The sequence below is a fragment of the Lepidochelys kempii genome, chromosome 9 (genome assembly GCF_965140265.1).
Source record: "Lepidochelys kempii isolate rLepKem1 chromosome 9, rLepKem1.hap2, whole genome shotgun sequence".
NCBI classification, from domain to species: domain Eukaryota; kingdom Metazoa; phylum Chordata; order Testudines; family Cheloniidae; genus Lepidochelys; species Lepidochelys kempii.
In genome coordinates, this window is record NC_133264.1 from 7,080,011 (window position 1) to 7,097,535 (window position 17,525).

The 17,525-nt window shown below is 40.4% G+C and overlaps 1 protein-coding gene across 8 annotated transcripts in view; it reads left to right on the forward strand.

Moving 5' to 3' along the window:
- Positions 1-17,525, forward strand: part of DIS3L2 (DIS3 like 3'-5' exoribonuclease 2) — a 285,705-nt gene that overhangs the window by 131,060 nt on the left and 137,120 nt on the right. For all 8 annotated transcript variants that reach the window (XM_073359152.1, XM_073359149.1, XM_073359151.1 and 5 more), the window contains one exon: positions 8,531-8,610. In XM_073359152.1, coding sequence (XP_073215253.1) covers positions 8,531-8,610 — 80 coding nt within the window. The remainder of the gene's footprint in view (positions 1-8,530; positions 8,611-17,525) is intronic.

Here is a 17,525-nt window from a genome sequence, read left to right on the forward strand (position 1 = left end):
TGTTTATTACGGCTGTTGTGTAATACATTAGGGGTCATTGTAAGCCTTCCGTTTTGACTTGAATCAGCTGAGGCAAGGCTTTAGCTAAAAAATAAACATGAAAAATGTAAAGACCAGCACTGGGTTGACATATAAAGAGGATACTTCTGATGTGTGTTTACTTGTGGGAGTGGATTCTTGGGAGCTTGTGCCACGGTGGATTGGGGTAATGTAGTCTTTCTTTTTACTCCCGTATAATTAGTTCATTTTGCAGTGTTCATTTAAGTGTACAAAGAAAAAGTTATAGAGTTACTTTTGCAAGTGTGTCTCTTTTCCAAAGTATCCTAAGGTGCCGTCAGAGGCTCATTTGAGATGCTTCTGGTGCTTGCTTCTCCTGTGAAAATATTCCTTTTTAGATCCTGTCTTGTAAACAGTTGTTCCAGATTTTTAACTGAAATCTACCCATACTTAGAGTGATAAATGAAGTAGCGCACTGCAACTGACACAGCGATGTCTTTGGGAGTCGGGTGGTGAAGTACTAAAGAGGTTCAGACAATTACCATTGTCTGAAATTCCTTTTTTGAAAGAGAGTACTTTATATCCGTTTGAGTGATGAATGTCTCTAGGAATGGGTCCTGTGCTTATTGGTATTTTATAAGAAACCTACATAGGCACTGTATTCTAGTTGTGTTGACTTGTGACTGAAAAATGAGGTTCATTTTGGTGGTTGCCATAACAATTAGACTGTTGTGTGAAAAAATGTTTGTAGCTTTCACTGGAGTGAGTTGACAACACTGGGGTACCTCATCCCAAATTAGAATGACTGTTTCCAGACCTGAAGAATGATGTCTGCTTAACTTTTTCCAAGACACAGCTTGGCAGGGTCCTACAGATGACTCTGAAGATCTGCAAGATTTTAAAAATGTCTTTACTGGTAAATTTTAAAATGTCAGCACTGAGTTCAAGTTAATAGGGATAAACCAGGATGCTGAAGTGAATTCCACCAGCACCAACCTATTGTATGTATTCACAAAGTGAAGAGAGCAAGACAATCTAAAGAGGAAGAATGTAAATGTGATGCAAGAGTCTAGACATGCAGTCACTCTATTGTAAATGTCTTAGTGTTGACATATTAAAGTTTAAACAAGGCCTACAAAATCTGAACTTTAATAAACAAAATGATGGTCAATTACCTTCTCACCTCTAACAGCCAACTGCATTGACACAAGTTTGACCCAAGTTGCTTTGAGCAGGGGGTTGGACTAGATGACCTCCTGAGGTCCCTTCCAACCCTGATATTCTATGATTCTATGAAGTCTTGTCTTTTCTGAAATCCATAGTGCTTCTGCAGAAGTTTCACACAGGTGCTTCAAGACCTGTTGAAGAAAGGAGGTTAGTATGATTGTGTGACCTGTAGACACAAAGCATAGGCGCTCCCTAGATTTGTTAGCCTCCGGTATGCCTTTGGATATAGCCACATACTAACTGTGTCTGAATCTTTACTCTTTGAACAGTGTGTGTATTTGAAACCTGTGGTTATGAATTCCATCTGTCTTTCTGATGGATAGGCATATACTGAAGCTCCTAATAAATTCCTTGTTTCATTTTACAACCAGTTGGGGGAGGGAATTATTTTTCCTAAAACAGACAGTAAGTATTATTGAAGGCTGCGTAATAGATTTTGTATCAAGAATACTCGCTTTGGGGCAAAGCCCAGGGAATCATCAAGTAACTTAAATGACTTGCCTGGAGGGACCTGAATTCAAGCATATGGTCCAGAAGGGGCTTAATATCTGAGGGATTGTATCAGGCTGCTCCATTGCTTCCTTCAACTACTATCTGCCATATGTAATAATGATGTGGAAGCTGCTAAGCCAGTGGCAAACCGCAGCCATTGGGAGCTGCAAGCAGCCGTACCTGCAGTCGCTCAGGTAAACAAAGCATCTCGCAGCCTACTAGGGGCTTACCCTGAAGAAGCCGCAAATCAAGTTTGGAAACCACTGTGCTAAGCTGACTATGTTGGTTTGTTCTGTCAGTTTTTTGCTTAATTGCAGCTCCACTCTCTCCATTGTCTGTCTCCAGTAGTTACTAGGATAACAGTCCCAATTTCCTTTTAGTTTCTAAGACTTCTGTAAATTGTTAGCTCTTCTGCTTAGGAATAGAACTTCTTGGTTCCTTTAGGGCTTTCTAATGCTCTTCCAGGTACATGCAGTTCTCTAAATCGTAACCTAGCAATGGCCATTTCTTGGCCTTAATTTATTAAAGAAATGACAGAGACTCACTGCCTCCACCTGGCTGGCTTATCCAACCACACTATAGATCGAGGAAACAGTTCCTTTGTTTTTAGAAGGGCTTGCATGGCAGCACTTTAACATTTAATTCAACTGATATTTATAGCATGTACAAACTGTCACTTCTCTCCTTCAGGAGCATCAAGTTACTCGTACTGAAAATCTCATTGGGAACACCCAAACTTTGCCCAACCATAGTCCCCATTAGCAGTTTGCCAGGAGCCACACCTTTAATACCTGTGGAGGCCATAGGTTACGACATACAATGCTTCCTTTTGATCTAAGCATTCTTCCACTGGAATGAAGATGGAGCATTGACTCCTAGGACTGGTAGTCACCATGGTTCACAGATGTTTCTATTTAATGGTTAATAACTTTAACAGATCTGTTGAACTCTGAATGTTTTAGCTGAGCAAAAAGCTAATTTGATTATGATGTATTGTACCTGATCTTTCAGCCCCAAATATACAATAAAAAGAATGATTTCTCCTCTGAAACTTGCAGACCTTGTTGTATGAATACACTTGTTTGCTTAAAAAAAACCATCCCAGAACAAAAACTGTTTTTGTTCTGTGGACTTTGAATGTTTCAATTACCATGATAGCACCGACTGACCAATAATGTGCTAATCTTACCTCCAGTACTTCATTAGCCTGTTTTTCTAGCTCCTATTAAAAGAAAAATGTTAAAAGTAAAATGACTGACTGCTCTGCTTTAATTAGTCTGCTTTAATAAGTCTTTTTGAACTGTGCAGTCTGAAACTGCACTTAATTAGCTTTTCCATAAAGTGGGATTGATTATACCAGAGTCTCTGTGTGCACATTTGCATTACTATTTTATAAACTTAAGCTCTGTATTCTGGCAGGTTTTCTCCTGGAGTTTGATTTTGAATAGTGTAGAAGGAACTAGTTTGCAAACCTCTCCTGTGGCATTGCTGTCTTCCACTTTGGCTGGGAGTGGTGGTTAGTCAGCCTCCCTCTAGTACTATAGGAACTCGCATGGGCACTCATCATATGCAAGAAGAGCTGTGTGGTGATGACAGGCTCAGTGCATGTTCACCTTCTGACCTTTCATTAAGAATTTCATAATAGACCCAGTGGGATCTGTGGCACCAGCCTTACCAAATTGTCACAGGAATTTTCTGGTCCAGATGCATCATAGACTCGCCACATCTCTCCACGAGGAAGATGGAAGAAAGAGATTCTATTCTTCCATCAACAAAAGCTAGATGCCAGAGTGAGTATGCTTCTACAAGGCTGTGTTCAACATATGTTTTGGATGAAGGAGCTCCTGTATAGAGTAATTTTCCACCCTGAGATGTTGGTCTTCAGTCAGTGCAGCAAAATTGGGGGTTCTTTAAAGGCACACCCATTTATCTCTAGCCCTTTTCAGCATGAAGACCAGAAAAGCTCTCAACTCCATGCATGTCTATATCTCCTAAACCAGTTTCCTTTAGCTAACCAAGTGGTGTGTATGTTGGAACGAACACTTCTGGAACATCTTGTTACTTTTATAAAGTATGTTTTGACGTTTTAAAATGAATAAAACAGATTTTTATTAGGTGTAATGACAAGAAGAGATTGTTCCTTTGGGATTTTTTACGGAAGGATGGCCAAATTTTGCAGCCCACAGGACCGCTTTGGCAGCCTGCCAGGAGCTGGAGGGCAGCACCCAATTTGTATTAGTTAGTGATAAACGTTATTGCATGTGCATGTAGCCATAATATTTGCTTGCACTTAAACAGGCTCTTCCTTGACAGGTGCATGGAAATTGCTGCTGCTCTGAGTTTTGTTAATAAAAACCTACCATAGGTTGGTTTTGCCGTCACTCACTGGTTACAGGGAGCTCATGGTCTGACCCTTTTGGGAGCTATTGTACCATGGCCTATGGAGGAGGTATCATTACAGGTGGGCTCTGGCAGGGACACATGGAGGAGTCTGAGTGGCTTTTCTCGTCAATCCAAGAGGAGCAATGAGCAATTTCTTATCTCCACTTGGCCGTGGTTTATGTCAGGTGTTGCAGGGGTCCAGTCTGTCACCCTTCACTTTCAGCGTATGTAGGGCCATAGGAACCACGTGCCAAGGAGTAACATTATTTGGTTTGCAGTACTATTGGTATGCTGGTGACACTGTACCTTGCCTGTTTCAACAGATCCAGATGGTGTCTTTTTCAGTGTCTTGAAGTGACTGAGACTTCTGGGTGAGAGAGAGCTAGTTGAAGCACAGTATAGAGTAGGGTGGTGTTGGCTGGTTGAAGGAATCGGAGGAGATAGTAGAGATTATATCTGTCCTTTGATTGAAGCCCCATCCCTTCAGTCAGTATATAGGTCAATGGACGATAGAAGGACTGTAAATGCTGTAATTGGGCCTCTGTTTTTTTGCAGTACTGGCTCCTGCAGCTGCCTGTAATGATAAAAATCAAAACCAGAAGTTTTCTTTATTACGTGAATAATGCAGTCACTGTTGTGCAGAATTCAGTTTAAAGACTTTCTATACCTCCTATCCTGCTACAGAAGCATCAGTTTGTGATAAAATGTGAGCACTCCCATACCACAAAGTCAGAGGTGCTTGCTTCAGAATGTAGGCCCAGTATACCATATGCTTGCCTCTTGGCTACTTGGATCCATGACTTTGTCCACCTAGCCCTTATTCTGTGGAACTTTTTGCATCATATTGCTTGTTCAGAGACTTTCTCTGACCCCCATAATCTTTGCACAGGGCAAAACTCTCATTGAAAGGCTCCAGGTTCAGATCCCTTGAGTAGTTAACCCCCCCCTCCCATTTTGAACATGTTGTTAAAAAAATCCTAACTGTACCGCACATGGCTGCTTGTAAGGGGTGCCTTCATTTTGACCTATATAAGGATAAATACCTCACTCTGGGAGCCTTGTATCAGGCTAGCTTTTGCAAGGAAGCAGGTTGCTCAGCAGTAGCGAATGTTTATCCTGGATGCTGGTGATCTAGCATATGAAATGCATCTATGGTAGCACTACAGAGGCTGGAAGTATATACAACAATCCCTGCTGCTTTGTGTTCTCATGAACTCGGGCCCCACCCTTGACCCCTACAATAGATTTCATTGGCCAAGTGTCTGAAAGCAAGGCAGCTCCATTAGTTGCTACATTGTATAAATGTATTCAGAGTTTGGCAGTGGCATATTTATGTTCCCTTCTTTCCAATGCAGACTGCAAATGTGCACTTTGTTGAAACCAGTCTATTAATTTTTAAACTGCCTAGAGCTACAAATCGCTATGGGTGGCGCACATTTGTGGTTGCAGCCCAAAACAGCTGGAATAAACTATCTATTCCATTGAAATAAGAAGAAACGTACTTGGATTTAAGAAACTCTTAATCCCGTCCTTTAAACCTTGTCAGTGTAAAGTGGGCAGTTGGTTTCAGGTCAGTGTTGTCTTCTATCTTAGATTAAATGCCCTGAAAAAGTAAGATTATATATGATAGCTGTCTCTCTGGGATACTTACAGTAAGTACCTGCTTACCTATGACCCCGTGCCTTACCAGGCAGGCAAGCACGTGGCATATTCGTATACGTGGCGGGTTTGCTTGCACTGTACATACGTGATTCTTCGAAGAATGGTAAATAGGGACATTATGTAAGAACTGTTCCTTGGAATGAGATCACTTGAAATTCCATGCATTGATGGATTTTTAATGTAAGGAGTATGTATTTATGAAAGCAAGATGGTTTGTAGGTCATTACATTGGTTGATTTATGGTGCTGGATAGCTGGACTGTAAGCAGATCAAAATCAGTGCAGTTTAGAAGATCTTGCATCTTCCAGTATCATTAGTTATTTCCAATTTCTTTGGATATATGTAATAAAGGATCAAAAGTGAACATTTATCTGAGAATTAGGCAGGTTTGCTGTAGGATGAGAAAACTAATGTATTGGGGGAGATTTTCAAAGGCTAATGGAAGTTCGGCGCATTAGAAATTTCCTTAGTATGTTTGGCAGAATTGCACAAATTTATGCTAATATCAGACAAATAGCAATAGATACTACCAGTAACAGCTAAGAACTACAGTAATGAGTGTGCTAGAAATACACAGAGCTGTGTGTGTGCACATGCGTAGATTTTGAAGCTTCTAAATTCACATGACACTTGTACGGTTTAATCTCTGTGTATGTTTGGCAATATTCCTTTAGATGTAAATGTAATCCATCCCTTCCTCCCTTAACTAACCACACACTTCTTGCAATTTAATAAACCATGTGCTTCTCAGCTGTGCATCTCCTACTGGGAGTAGCATCAGTGAACTGAGACTTACTGATTTGAAGAGAGAAACTGGCCAAAAAGGAGATAGCTACGAGAATCAGTCTCTGTCCCTCAGCAGCCTCACTTTCTCAGCGTGGGGTATGTGGGTTTGCGCTCATTCTTAAGATTATACTGGGAAGAAAACTATGCTATAGCACCCACCCCACCGCATGCCCCAGAACGGTCTGCAGTTGGATCCCTGCCCCAGTCCATGTGCATTACAGGAAGTTTGCCGTAGTTCGTTCAGCCCCTACTGAAGGGGGCCCTTGACGTAGGAATTTAAAATGATTCATTTGTTGGGCATTCAAGCCCTAGGCTTCAGCTTACAGCTCGCTTGTGTACTCTGCCAAACTGCTCTTTAATATGTAATGGTTCTTGAAGTCAGACGCTGTGTTCTGTCTTATCTCTCTTGGAACAAACCTGCTGCCTACCTAGATTTATTTCCCATTTCTGGTATTTTTATAATTCCACTACTATTGATATATGACTCTGTCTATCGACAGAAGGTATTATACAGATTCTGTATAGTAGTTGTAAGCTCTTTGAGACAGGGACTGCACCTTCTAATGTGTCTGTATGACACCTACCTCAGTGGGTCTCCAGTCTTAACTGAGGCCTCTGAGTGCTAAAAAATTGATTAGCTAATTCTAGTTAGCTGACCTAGCATCCACTTCCTTCTCTAACTTTCTCCGAGGTTCACGCTGATTCAAATCTTTTTCAGAGCCCATTTTTCCTAGAGATGCACACTAGTCTCGCTATAGCATGTATGACTGCATAAACCACTTTACAGTACAGTATCTGTTCACTTGACTAAGGACTGAACTGAGACCAAACAAACAGTGTCACTTGATTTCACTCTGTGATCTTTCAGCTTGGGTCTTAAACGTTTTGCAGACTCCATTTTGCTCTAACTTTGTCCATGGCATTAGAGAGGATGTGGCATCTGGCTTTATTCAGGACTTAACAACAGAGATGAAGGTTATTCATGTTCAATTTAGTTTTACTAGCTGGTGACAATCTCCTTTTACTCAACTCGGGTGCAGTACTTAAAGAAATACAGGTTCCCAGCATGCTGAGAATTCAGAGCACTTACATATGCTGTGTTTGGAATATATCTGCAGATTTGTATGTTCTACAGGCAACATACAGCTTTGCCAGTGGGCTCCTGAAAGCTCCAGGATTTTATGTGGAGACTAGTCTGTTTCCATCAACTTTTCATAATTCCATTATGGCCATCGAGTCTTTCATTTTTATTCCCACTTGCTCTGTACTTTCTGTTAACAAATAGCTAAGGAAAACCTTCAAAATTCTACTAGCCCCAGGAGAATTAAATACCATTCTTTTTTATTATTATTCGTGAGAAGTAGAGTACATGAGCAGATTTGTGTCAGGGCTAGTCAATTTTGAAAGGCTGGATATGTTCAAGTGCTGCGAGCTCCTCCATTCACGTACCCTCACTCTCTTCCGTCCCTGCCAAATACTTGGAATGTCTCCTGCTCCATTGTACTCCCTGTCTTCAGATGACTTACTCCAGTATCAAGTCACGATGCCAAAGTTCGCTATTTGTAAACACTGTTTAAAAAAAAGTAATGTATAAAATTGTCATAGTTTTGTGTCCTACTTTGTCAAAAAGGAGTTGGGGCAGGAAGGACTTTTCACCCCCATGGAAGTCAGCAGAACTTTGCGGTATGGATTGTGTACTTTTGTGGAAGAAAATTGATAATTAGATGGGAAAGCTGTAAAACAAACAGTTCCAAGGGGGGAAAATGTCACACAAGTCAGCATCCTCTAATTGTTCCATTATTCCAAATGCCTTTTTCTGAGGGATGCTGGATTTCTGAAGGTGGAGAAACAATTAGATTGGAAGATGTGATATGTTTCAATGGCTTTACTCCTGAAAACTTCACTGTTGGCTGGGCTTTTCTGGTGGGCTGCGTGTCTGGTGCAAAACAAAAAAAGATGTTAAGTTCCCTTTTTTCGTTGATAGGAAAGAATGTATCTTCACCATTGATCCATCAACTGCCAGGGACCTTGATGATGCCTTGTCCTGCAAACAACTTCCTGATGGTATGACATGTATCTTACAAAATACTCTCCCAGTGTTTATTTTTAGCATTTGGCACACACATTCATGTTTAATTTTCCATGCAGATCTGTTCTTCTTAAATGTGAGTAGAGTATTAAAGAAGTTTTATTTTCTTCTTTTAATTGCCCTCAAAGCAGAACTCTTTAAACTGTATTCTTAACTCTTGGCATGGGTATATACGGAACCAACATGACTGTCATAATAAGAGATGTAACTTCATCTGAGTTGTATCTGTCTTCGGTCGTCGTGGGAGTTATATCTGCCTGCCTCATTTGGGTTTTAAGTTTTAGTAGAACTGCATGATCTGGGATACGCTGTACCTGGATAAAAGAACATGACACCTTTTTCAAGGTCCTTCTTGGCTGAAATTCCCTCTTGGTATTTAGTGCGGGAAAACTTGTAATACTTATATGAGCAGTTTGTACCTCTTGAACTTGCATTTCACTTTTGCCTTTTAAGTTTTCTGTTTTGCCTAGTCTCGACTTGAAACTATTATACGGTAGAACCTCAGAGTCGCGAGCACCAGAGTTACTAAGTGACCAGTCAACCACACGCTTCATTTGGAACCGGAAGTAAACAATCAGGCAGCAGCAGAGATGGAAAAAAAAAAAAGAAAAGGAAATACAGTACAGTACTGTGTTAAATGTAAACTACTAAAAAAATAAAGGGAAAGCAGCATTTTTCTTCTGCATAGTAAAGTTTTGAAAGCTGTATTAAGTCAATGTTCAGTTGTAAACTTTTGAAAGAACAACCATCATGTCTTGTTCAGAGTTCCACACATTTCAGAGTTACGTACAACCTCCATTCCCGAGGTGTTCGTAACTCTGAGGTTCTCCTGTACAGTAAACCTGCAGAACAAAACGTTCCATTTGCCAAATCCTGCAGATTTGAATTTTAGAGCTTTCCATTTGAATACCTGCACTGCCAGACAAGTAGCGGGTGGACTTGAGAGAGTTCTGTTTAATTCAGAAAAGCTTCCGTAGTGCATTTGATTTAGAAATATGGCATGATGATCACATTCATACTAATGCAGATAATAAAGTCTCTATATTGTTTCTTTGAGATCATCTGATGTGATCATCCTGTGATGATTCACAGTAACGAAGGTTAGAGACATGATTCCAAAAAAGGTTGTTGGCAGTTGTGTCTCCCATGAAGGTTTTTTGTTTGCTTTTGAGTAGCACAGCCAATAAATTCTCCTGTCATTCAGACCAAGGTACAGTGTATTATAACAGGGCAATAAAACAGAGATACAAGATCACAGATGAAAGGAAATGTGAGGCCAGTAAAATTATTTTTAATTATATTGTATGCTAGCAGTTCTGAAGCAAAGTTAAATAACAATATTGTCTTACTACCAGTCTGCACAAAACACAAGCAGATTTTTTAAATAATCTTCAAAAAGTCCAGACTCTCTTCTGTTAACACTATTGCTTCATTGTCTTTGGAACCATCTGTAAATTTATAGTGAAACTGCAAATTTCAGTCCATTCAGAACTAAAATGTGGAACTCTGAGCACTTTTGTATTGAGACTGTATTGATCAGATTTGTAAGGATTTTAAAAGCAACTGCTCCATTGAGCCATTCAATGTAATAGCTCCTGGTTTACATGTTTGCATATTTCCCTCATCCATAAGATGTTCAGGAGAGGCATTTAAGGGGAATATCTACCTAGACTGGAATTTCTTCTTCTCAGGGAAAGTCCGCAGATCCATTCCAACGGATCTTGTACCTGCTTGCAGCTTGGTACATGACCCATCAGTCACGTCAGGCTGGGAGTGGCCCTACTATTGAGGATGGATAAGGAACTGATTAAAGGGGATACTACAGTGGTTCAGATTTGGTGGAGTTCCTCAGGGATCGGTCTTGGAACCAATCTTATTTAGATAGCTCTGCTTCCAGTGCAGCATGTCTGGTCTGGGCAGGCACAACAGCTGGCTACGCAGGAAACGGATGGGACCAGGAGAGTGGTGTTTACAGCCCAAGCTCCATGAGTAGAGTAGGGGGGTGGGTCCCCTATCCATCAGTGGACCTATTTGCATCCAGGATCCAGTGAAATTACTGATGTCTTATTCCAGATGAAGAAAACAGTAGGCCACAGCTTCAGTCATGCTCTGTCTTCCATGGCCAAAAGCTGATTGTTTCTTTCAGTTCACAGTGTTCTCCAGTACAATCACATTTTTAAAAAATCAGAATCGAGGAAGGTGGCCTCACATTGTCCAAGGTGGTCTCAGTTCTTGTAGCCAATATAGGTGGCCACCACTGCTCAGTGCAGTGCCCAGAGAAATTAAATTTAGCTACATGATATTTAAGAGGGACCTATTAAATTAGGGGATTTGGATGTGTTTTTAACACATCTGTATTCCACAGGTGGCATCCTCAAGGGGCCGGGCTATAGGTAAGGCCTAGTGCTAAATCATGATCATGGGTATTTACAGTCAAGGCAAACAACATATATATACTTATATATATGCTTATTGTTATTGAAGGTCTTACAGTAAAGTCTTAATATGAGCCTAAATCAGACTCTAAAATCCAAGTGGTAGCTATTTCCAGCTCACCAGAGACACCAAGCAGGAGCCAGATTGTCCTCTAATCCAGACATAAGCTTTCTAAGAGCTGCCTCGCTTTTCAACTGTACGTCAATGAGAGCTCCACTTTGGGAGCTAACTCTTGTACAGCGTGCCCAGACGAAGCACCCCTTTGATTCCTTGTCAGGAGTGCCCTGAGAATTTCTCTCTTTAAGGGATTTCATCCTGGTTGCAATTACTTGAGCAAGTGTCTTTTTCAGTTGTGCAAGTCTTATCCGGGAACAGCAGACCTGTCTCTCGCATGAGGGCAAAGTTTTGCTGAGAGTTAACGCCGCTTTTGTTCCAAAAATAAACCTGATTATAAGAAATTTTTTTTCATCTTTTTTTGTCCATATGTGAAAAAATTTAAAAACACATCTGGCATATTCTTGATGTCAGGAGAGCTCTAAAAATCACTATTGAATGCAGAACCCAATTCAGAAAATCTCTCTGGTGGTCTGTATCACCCATCATAAATAATAATTAAAAAAAAAAAAAAAACACTTGCCAAGACTTTGGTTATTGGATGGCTAAATTGATGCTTTCTAAGGCTAGAAGCCCTCTCTCCCCTTGAACATTTGGGTTAATTTATTCAGAGCCATGAAAGCTTCCCAGCCTGAAGGATCTTATGCAACATACAAAGGGAGACATAGGGTTGTAAGTTTCACAACTGAAACCTGCAGACTTGATTAGTTCCTGTCAGTGGAGGGAGACTTCTGTGTACTATGCTCACTCAGTAATTAATATATATGATTCATCTATTTCTGCGGGAGAGCCCACAGATCCATTACAATGAGAGATGCCCTCAGGGGAGGAGACAAAGAATGAATGAGGAGATTTTTGTAAATGCATATTTACTGCAGAATCTCATGGCAAAATTAGGCAACAGTTGGGAGCTTTTCTAGGATGTATGTCAGGAAATGCACTAGTTCAGTTCTGGGATCATCTTATGTTGGAAGCTGCCTTTGATTAACTGTCATGCTCCTCATTAATGATACCAAGAAACACAGAGGTAAACATACTGTTCACCTCGATATATGTTTATTTTTAAAACAATCTGCCCCAATAGTTCTAAAGTTGTTACACAAATCATTTTATTTCCATACTATACTTCGTTTAGATGGTTGACAACACTTACAGAGTAGGAGACAAATCTGAATTGCAGTTAGAGCTCTGTGAATGATGTAGAAAATGTTCAGTGAATAACTGAGTTCTTAAACAAATTCATTTTCTTTGTATTTGTAGTCTCTTTGCTGGCTGCCAGTAATCTCATTCACTAGGCTATGTGCAGAAAGCATCAATGTGTATCAGAACAATTAAGTTCAAGCAAATATTGCAGAATGTTCATGGAAAGCAAACGTTGAACTTACAGTCATCAAAATTTTCACCAGAAAAGAGAACCTAAGAGTGATTTTCATCCAGTCATGGAACAGAAGCATAGCATGTGACTAATATGTCCAGTAAAACTGCTCAAATTTCAAATATTCGCCGTGCTGTTTGTGGGAATTATATGTAGACATTGTCAGGCAGATTTCCATGAACATATCACAGTCAGGTCAGTTGCACGTGTTTTTTGGCTACTTGCTAGTGGAAACAGTTGATACTTGACAAATTTAAAGGCAAACAATTTCCTCCTCCGAAATTCCATGGACTGTGGTAGGAAATAATTAGCGGAAGAGTATCAGTATATTTTAGGGTATGCTGCTAGTGGGTTGTCTATTCTCTATGTGCATTTTGTGACTCCAGTTTTGAAGTGATGTTGTTGACCATGTTTGCAGAGCTGCTGTGTAACATCCCTACTAGAACCCACTAAATCACATTACCTGCATCATTTCACATGGTGATTGAAAACCACCTCAGGTCCAGTGGAACTTCTTCCCCTCTCCTCAGCTCCATGTTGTTTTACAAAATGTAGTTGTTGTTGTTACTGAGAGAAAAATTCCTTAACTTAAGGCTGAATCAGAGCAGAATGTATCTAAACGTATTGTCACCATGGTTCCCCCTTGGTCTTCTCCCCATGACATTGGTGGGCTGTATTTTGGAGCAGGGGGTCCCACATAGACACATTCACCAGATCTCCTGGGTTTTATCTTAGTAACCTTTCCAAGTTCTGTCCGTCCCTTTCCATCCTCTCTGCAAACCTCTTTCCAGGTCTGTCATCTCATCCCTTGACTTCCTCCTCTTTCGCCTTCCTGACACCGAAGCCTCCCATCTAGTGCCTGCCAGACTCAGATGTGTAATTGCAGCCGTACTCACCCTTCCGTAACACCCCTTCCCTGGCTCCCAATGGCCTCTCCAATCAAGCTTGTGTCACTTGTACTTGCCGTCACTGCCCTCCATATCTTCTTAGTCTCCCTTCTCCTGTCTTCTTTTGCCTCCCTTCATGCAGCTTTTTTTGGATGATCCATTCCTCATCCCCACTTCTGTGATATCTTTTATCCTGTCCTCTATTCCTGAACTGCCCTTCTTCCTTATGAACTGTAGTGACTTATGGGTTGAATAAATCATTTAAAACCCCTTGTAACCCTCAATACATGTTCACTAACATCTTAAGTGGCCAGACGTTCATCTTGTCTTTTAGTCCTTGTTGTTTGCCTGTAACCTGCACTGCAAACTCTTTGGGGCAGGAGCTTAGTTTTCATTTTGTGAAGTGTCTTGGCACTTCTGTACTGCTTTATAAGACCTAAATAATAATACTCTGGTCTCCCTTTTATCCAGCTTTGTCTCTCCTAGCTACTTGGTAGCTTTTGCTTAAATCTTCCCTGAGCTGGCAATACAATAATAGATCTTTCAACTACTCCATTTGGATCCTATAGCACACCAAGCAGCAACCTTCTTGGAGTAACGTGCTTAGAATAAACACTAAAATCCTGAATGGTGTTGGAACAAAAGTTATATTCTTTAAGTGTGGCACTTTCTTCCTTCCTTTTGGGAAAGGTGTTTAAGAGAAACAGACACCTGATGTGGATTGGAGAGAAAATGATGGAAACCACACATCAGTACGTGAGTCTAATGCAAAACAGCCATACATTGCAATTTACGTAGGAAAAGGTTTTTGCAGGAGTCAAATTAAAAAAAAAAAAATCCCACTTTGACATGTAAGCAGTGGGATTTTGGGGAACAGGCAAGCAGTTTTTCCTTGGGTATCTGATGTGATTAGTTAACACAACTCAATGTTACCAGCTGATTAACCCAGTGGTTTCTTGTTTGGGAACTGAACTCTGTTATTTCACTGGGAAAGTGAAAGAGACATGTTACAATGATTAGAAACAGGTACATTTCCCTGGGTTTCCACTGAGTGCTTGTGGTTACAAATTCTTTGCAATATGCCGTGTATATTCAGGTCTGTCTCAAATACAGATGTCTACTGTGTGTGTTCCCGTGTAATACTAGATAGATTGCACTTTTCATAGAGTATTTTACATACTTGTTGTTTTAAATGAAAATGTCGGTTGTTCCTACATTAGCAGGCATCACCTCTAATTTTTCAAGGCTAGAGTGGAATGGAATCATGGAGAGCTAGATTGTGTCACCCTTCAAATCCTTGAGACTCCCCATGTTGTAAGGTACTGTTTGGTAGGAATAAGGGTATTGCAACCTGGGCCCAAATAAATGGTGGTTCAAGAGAAAATATACTGTTCCCAATACAGTAGAACCTCAGCGTTATGATCATCTCAGAAATGGCAGTTGTACGTAAGGCTGAAACGTGTATAACTCTGAACAAAACATTATGGTGGTTCTTTCAGAAGTTTACTACTGAACATTGACTTACTACAGCTTTGAAACTTCACTATGCAGAAGAAAAATTCTGCTTTTAACCATCTTAGTTTAAATGAAACAGGCACAGAAAGAGTTTCCTTACCTTGTCAAATCTTTTTAAACGTCCCCTTTATTTTTTTTTAGTAGTTTACGTTTAACACAATACAGTACTGTATTTGCTCCCCTGGTCTCTGCTGCTGCCTGATTGTGTACTTCCGGTTCCAAAGGAGGTGTGTGGTTGACCGGTCAGTTTTTAACTCTGGTGTTCGTAACTCTGAGGTTCTACTGTACCTGGATAGTTTTGGTAGAGAAGCACAGGATGGAAGCTAATAGAGAATGGAAATACGGCCTGTTTTGGGGTAGCAGTTCTTAGACTCTAACTATAATTTTGTTGCTTGCATTTATTTAAAAGCAAGTTTTCATGAAGATGAAGGGAAAGCTTAAATTGTTGAACATGTGCACGATTCACTACAAGAAATCCTTCTATAGATTGCATGACAACGTTGCATGGTGCTTTGGCTGTTTAAAAAAGACTCTGTTTCTATTCCAGAAGGCTTAAAATTCTAATATGGACAATGTGAATTAGAGAGCATGCGTACAGTACTTGCACTTGGTTACGCAAGCAGCAGCATAGCCATTTAATAATGGTCATTTTGTTTGTTCTTGCCATGAGAATGAGCTCTCCAATCAAAGTTACAACCTGGATCTGGGTAAATAACTTAATAAATTCAGGACATGGGACAAGTCCCAAAGGTTTAGGGGTACAGACTTTCATGTACCAGTGGATCTTCTTATCCATTTATGGGTATGGGGTAAAAAATAAGCTTCAATTAAATAGTCAAGAAAACACCAAAAAGCAAGTATTGAAGTCTATGCAGTTCAGGAGTCTAGTAATTGGATAAAGGGCCTCAGAGTGCTTTTTGTATACTCCTTTTGGAGACATCCTACCTGGGATTTCCATTCTTTGCAAAGGGCCTTGAAGGCCAGATGCCTGAAGTGTCCATGAAGAAAAACTTCAAATCATCGGCAGCGCACAGGAAAATCTAGTGGAAATGGGGCTTTGTCAGTGAACAGATGGGAACATCAGTACCTATTGTCATAAACTGGTTTAGAAGCAACCGATGCCCTAGTGACCAAAGGGCTCCTGCAATGCTGTGCTTGCCTGTCTCAGGAATGTGACATGGTATCACAGGCAGCTGGTTCAAAATTCAGCAGCAAGACTTGTCACAGAAGTTGAAAGTTCACAGGACATCCCCAGTGCTTCAAAGGTGTACACTGCTTTCCTGTTAAAGAACTGCACTTCATGCATTCTCCGTACCCCAGGAATGACTGCTGCTCATCGAGAGCTTTCCATCTGCCTCTCAGAACTTGCCCTTCAGAGCTGGGAAATGTTGTGGAATTCGTTCTTAGCGGAGATTTTAAATGTCAAGTCTGCCCCTAGTATTTAAATCTAAACTTAAATGATTTGGCTTAAGATTTTTGGCATATAAAACCAGGGCTTTCTAATGCATTGTTTGTAAAGTGCCAGGAGAAGCCTTGTTATGAAGGTATACTACAAACTTAGTTTTGCAGTATAAAAGGTGGCTTTTAAACCCTATTGTGGAGTGGTTTTAGAACATTGGATCTTTAATTTATTAGCTGCTGTAGACAAAGACCGTATGTGGTTCTATGACAGACCTTCTTACAACATTTAATTTACTGATGGATGGAGTTAGTCTCCTCCTCATAATTCTCAAACTATTTGAAGAACTGGTGATACATCCATGGAAATTCTGGAAAATGTTCCACTTAGAAGCACTTTAGCGCCAATCTCATATTTCTGCTTTTCATCTTCACTTGTTCTTTATTGCTAAGGCTGTGTCATGAGAACATCTACTTCTGTTTTTATCCCCACCTGAAGCCAATTGTAATCCTGTTTGTAAAACTGCAGTCACTTCCACGGTGGTGCTCAGTTGATGTCAGAGGGCTAAATAACCTCAGGGTTAGCGCAGAAGGACTCTAAAATGCAAGTACTTTTGTCATGCAAGTGATCTTAGAGATAAATAGAAGAGGTCGGGCTGTGCTGCAGAAATCCGTGCTGGATTTGTGTGACTACACATGCCTTTTGTTGCTATGGTGTTATAAACGCCTTTATGCCAAATCATTTAAGTTTAGATACCAGTACAACTGCATCCACACTAAGGAACTGTTACTGTTTTAACTTCATCAGTTTCTAAACTGCTATAGTTAAAGCGATACACAAGCTGTGTATAAATCAACCATTAGTGACCAATGCTGTGGATGCACAAGGAGGAAGGGAATACAGTTCTCACTCTTCGAGCAATATTGAAGTAACCGGAATAAAAAGGGGTATGAAAAAAGCCTTTTAATCACTGAAGTGAGCATAGATGAGTGTGAATGAACACAGTACACCCAAGGACCAGCTCTGTTGAATTACGAGGGACTGTTTTCATGCAGGCATTTTTCAGAGTAAACCAGCCCTGTAAGAGCAAAGCAAGCAGGAGTTATTCACAGGTTGGTGTTCGGTGCCCTCACTAATCACACTGGTGATATTTAAAAAATGTTA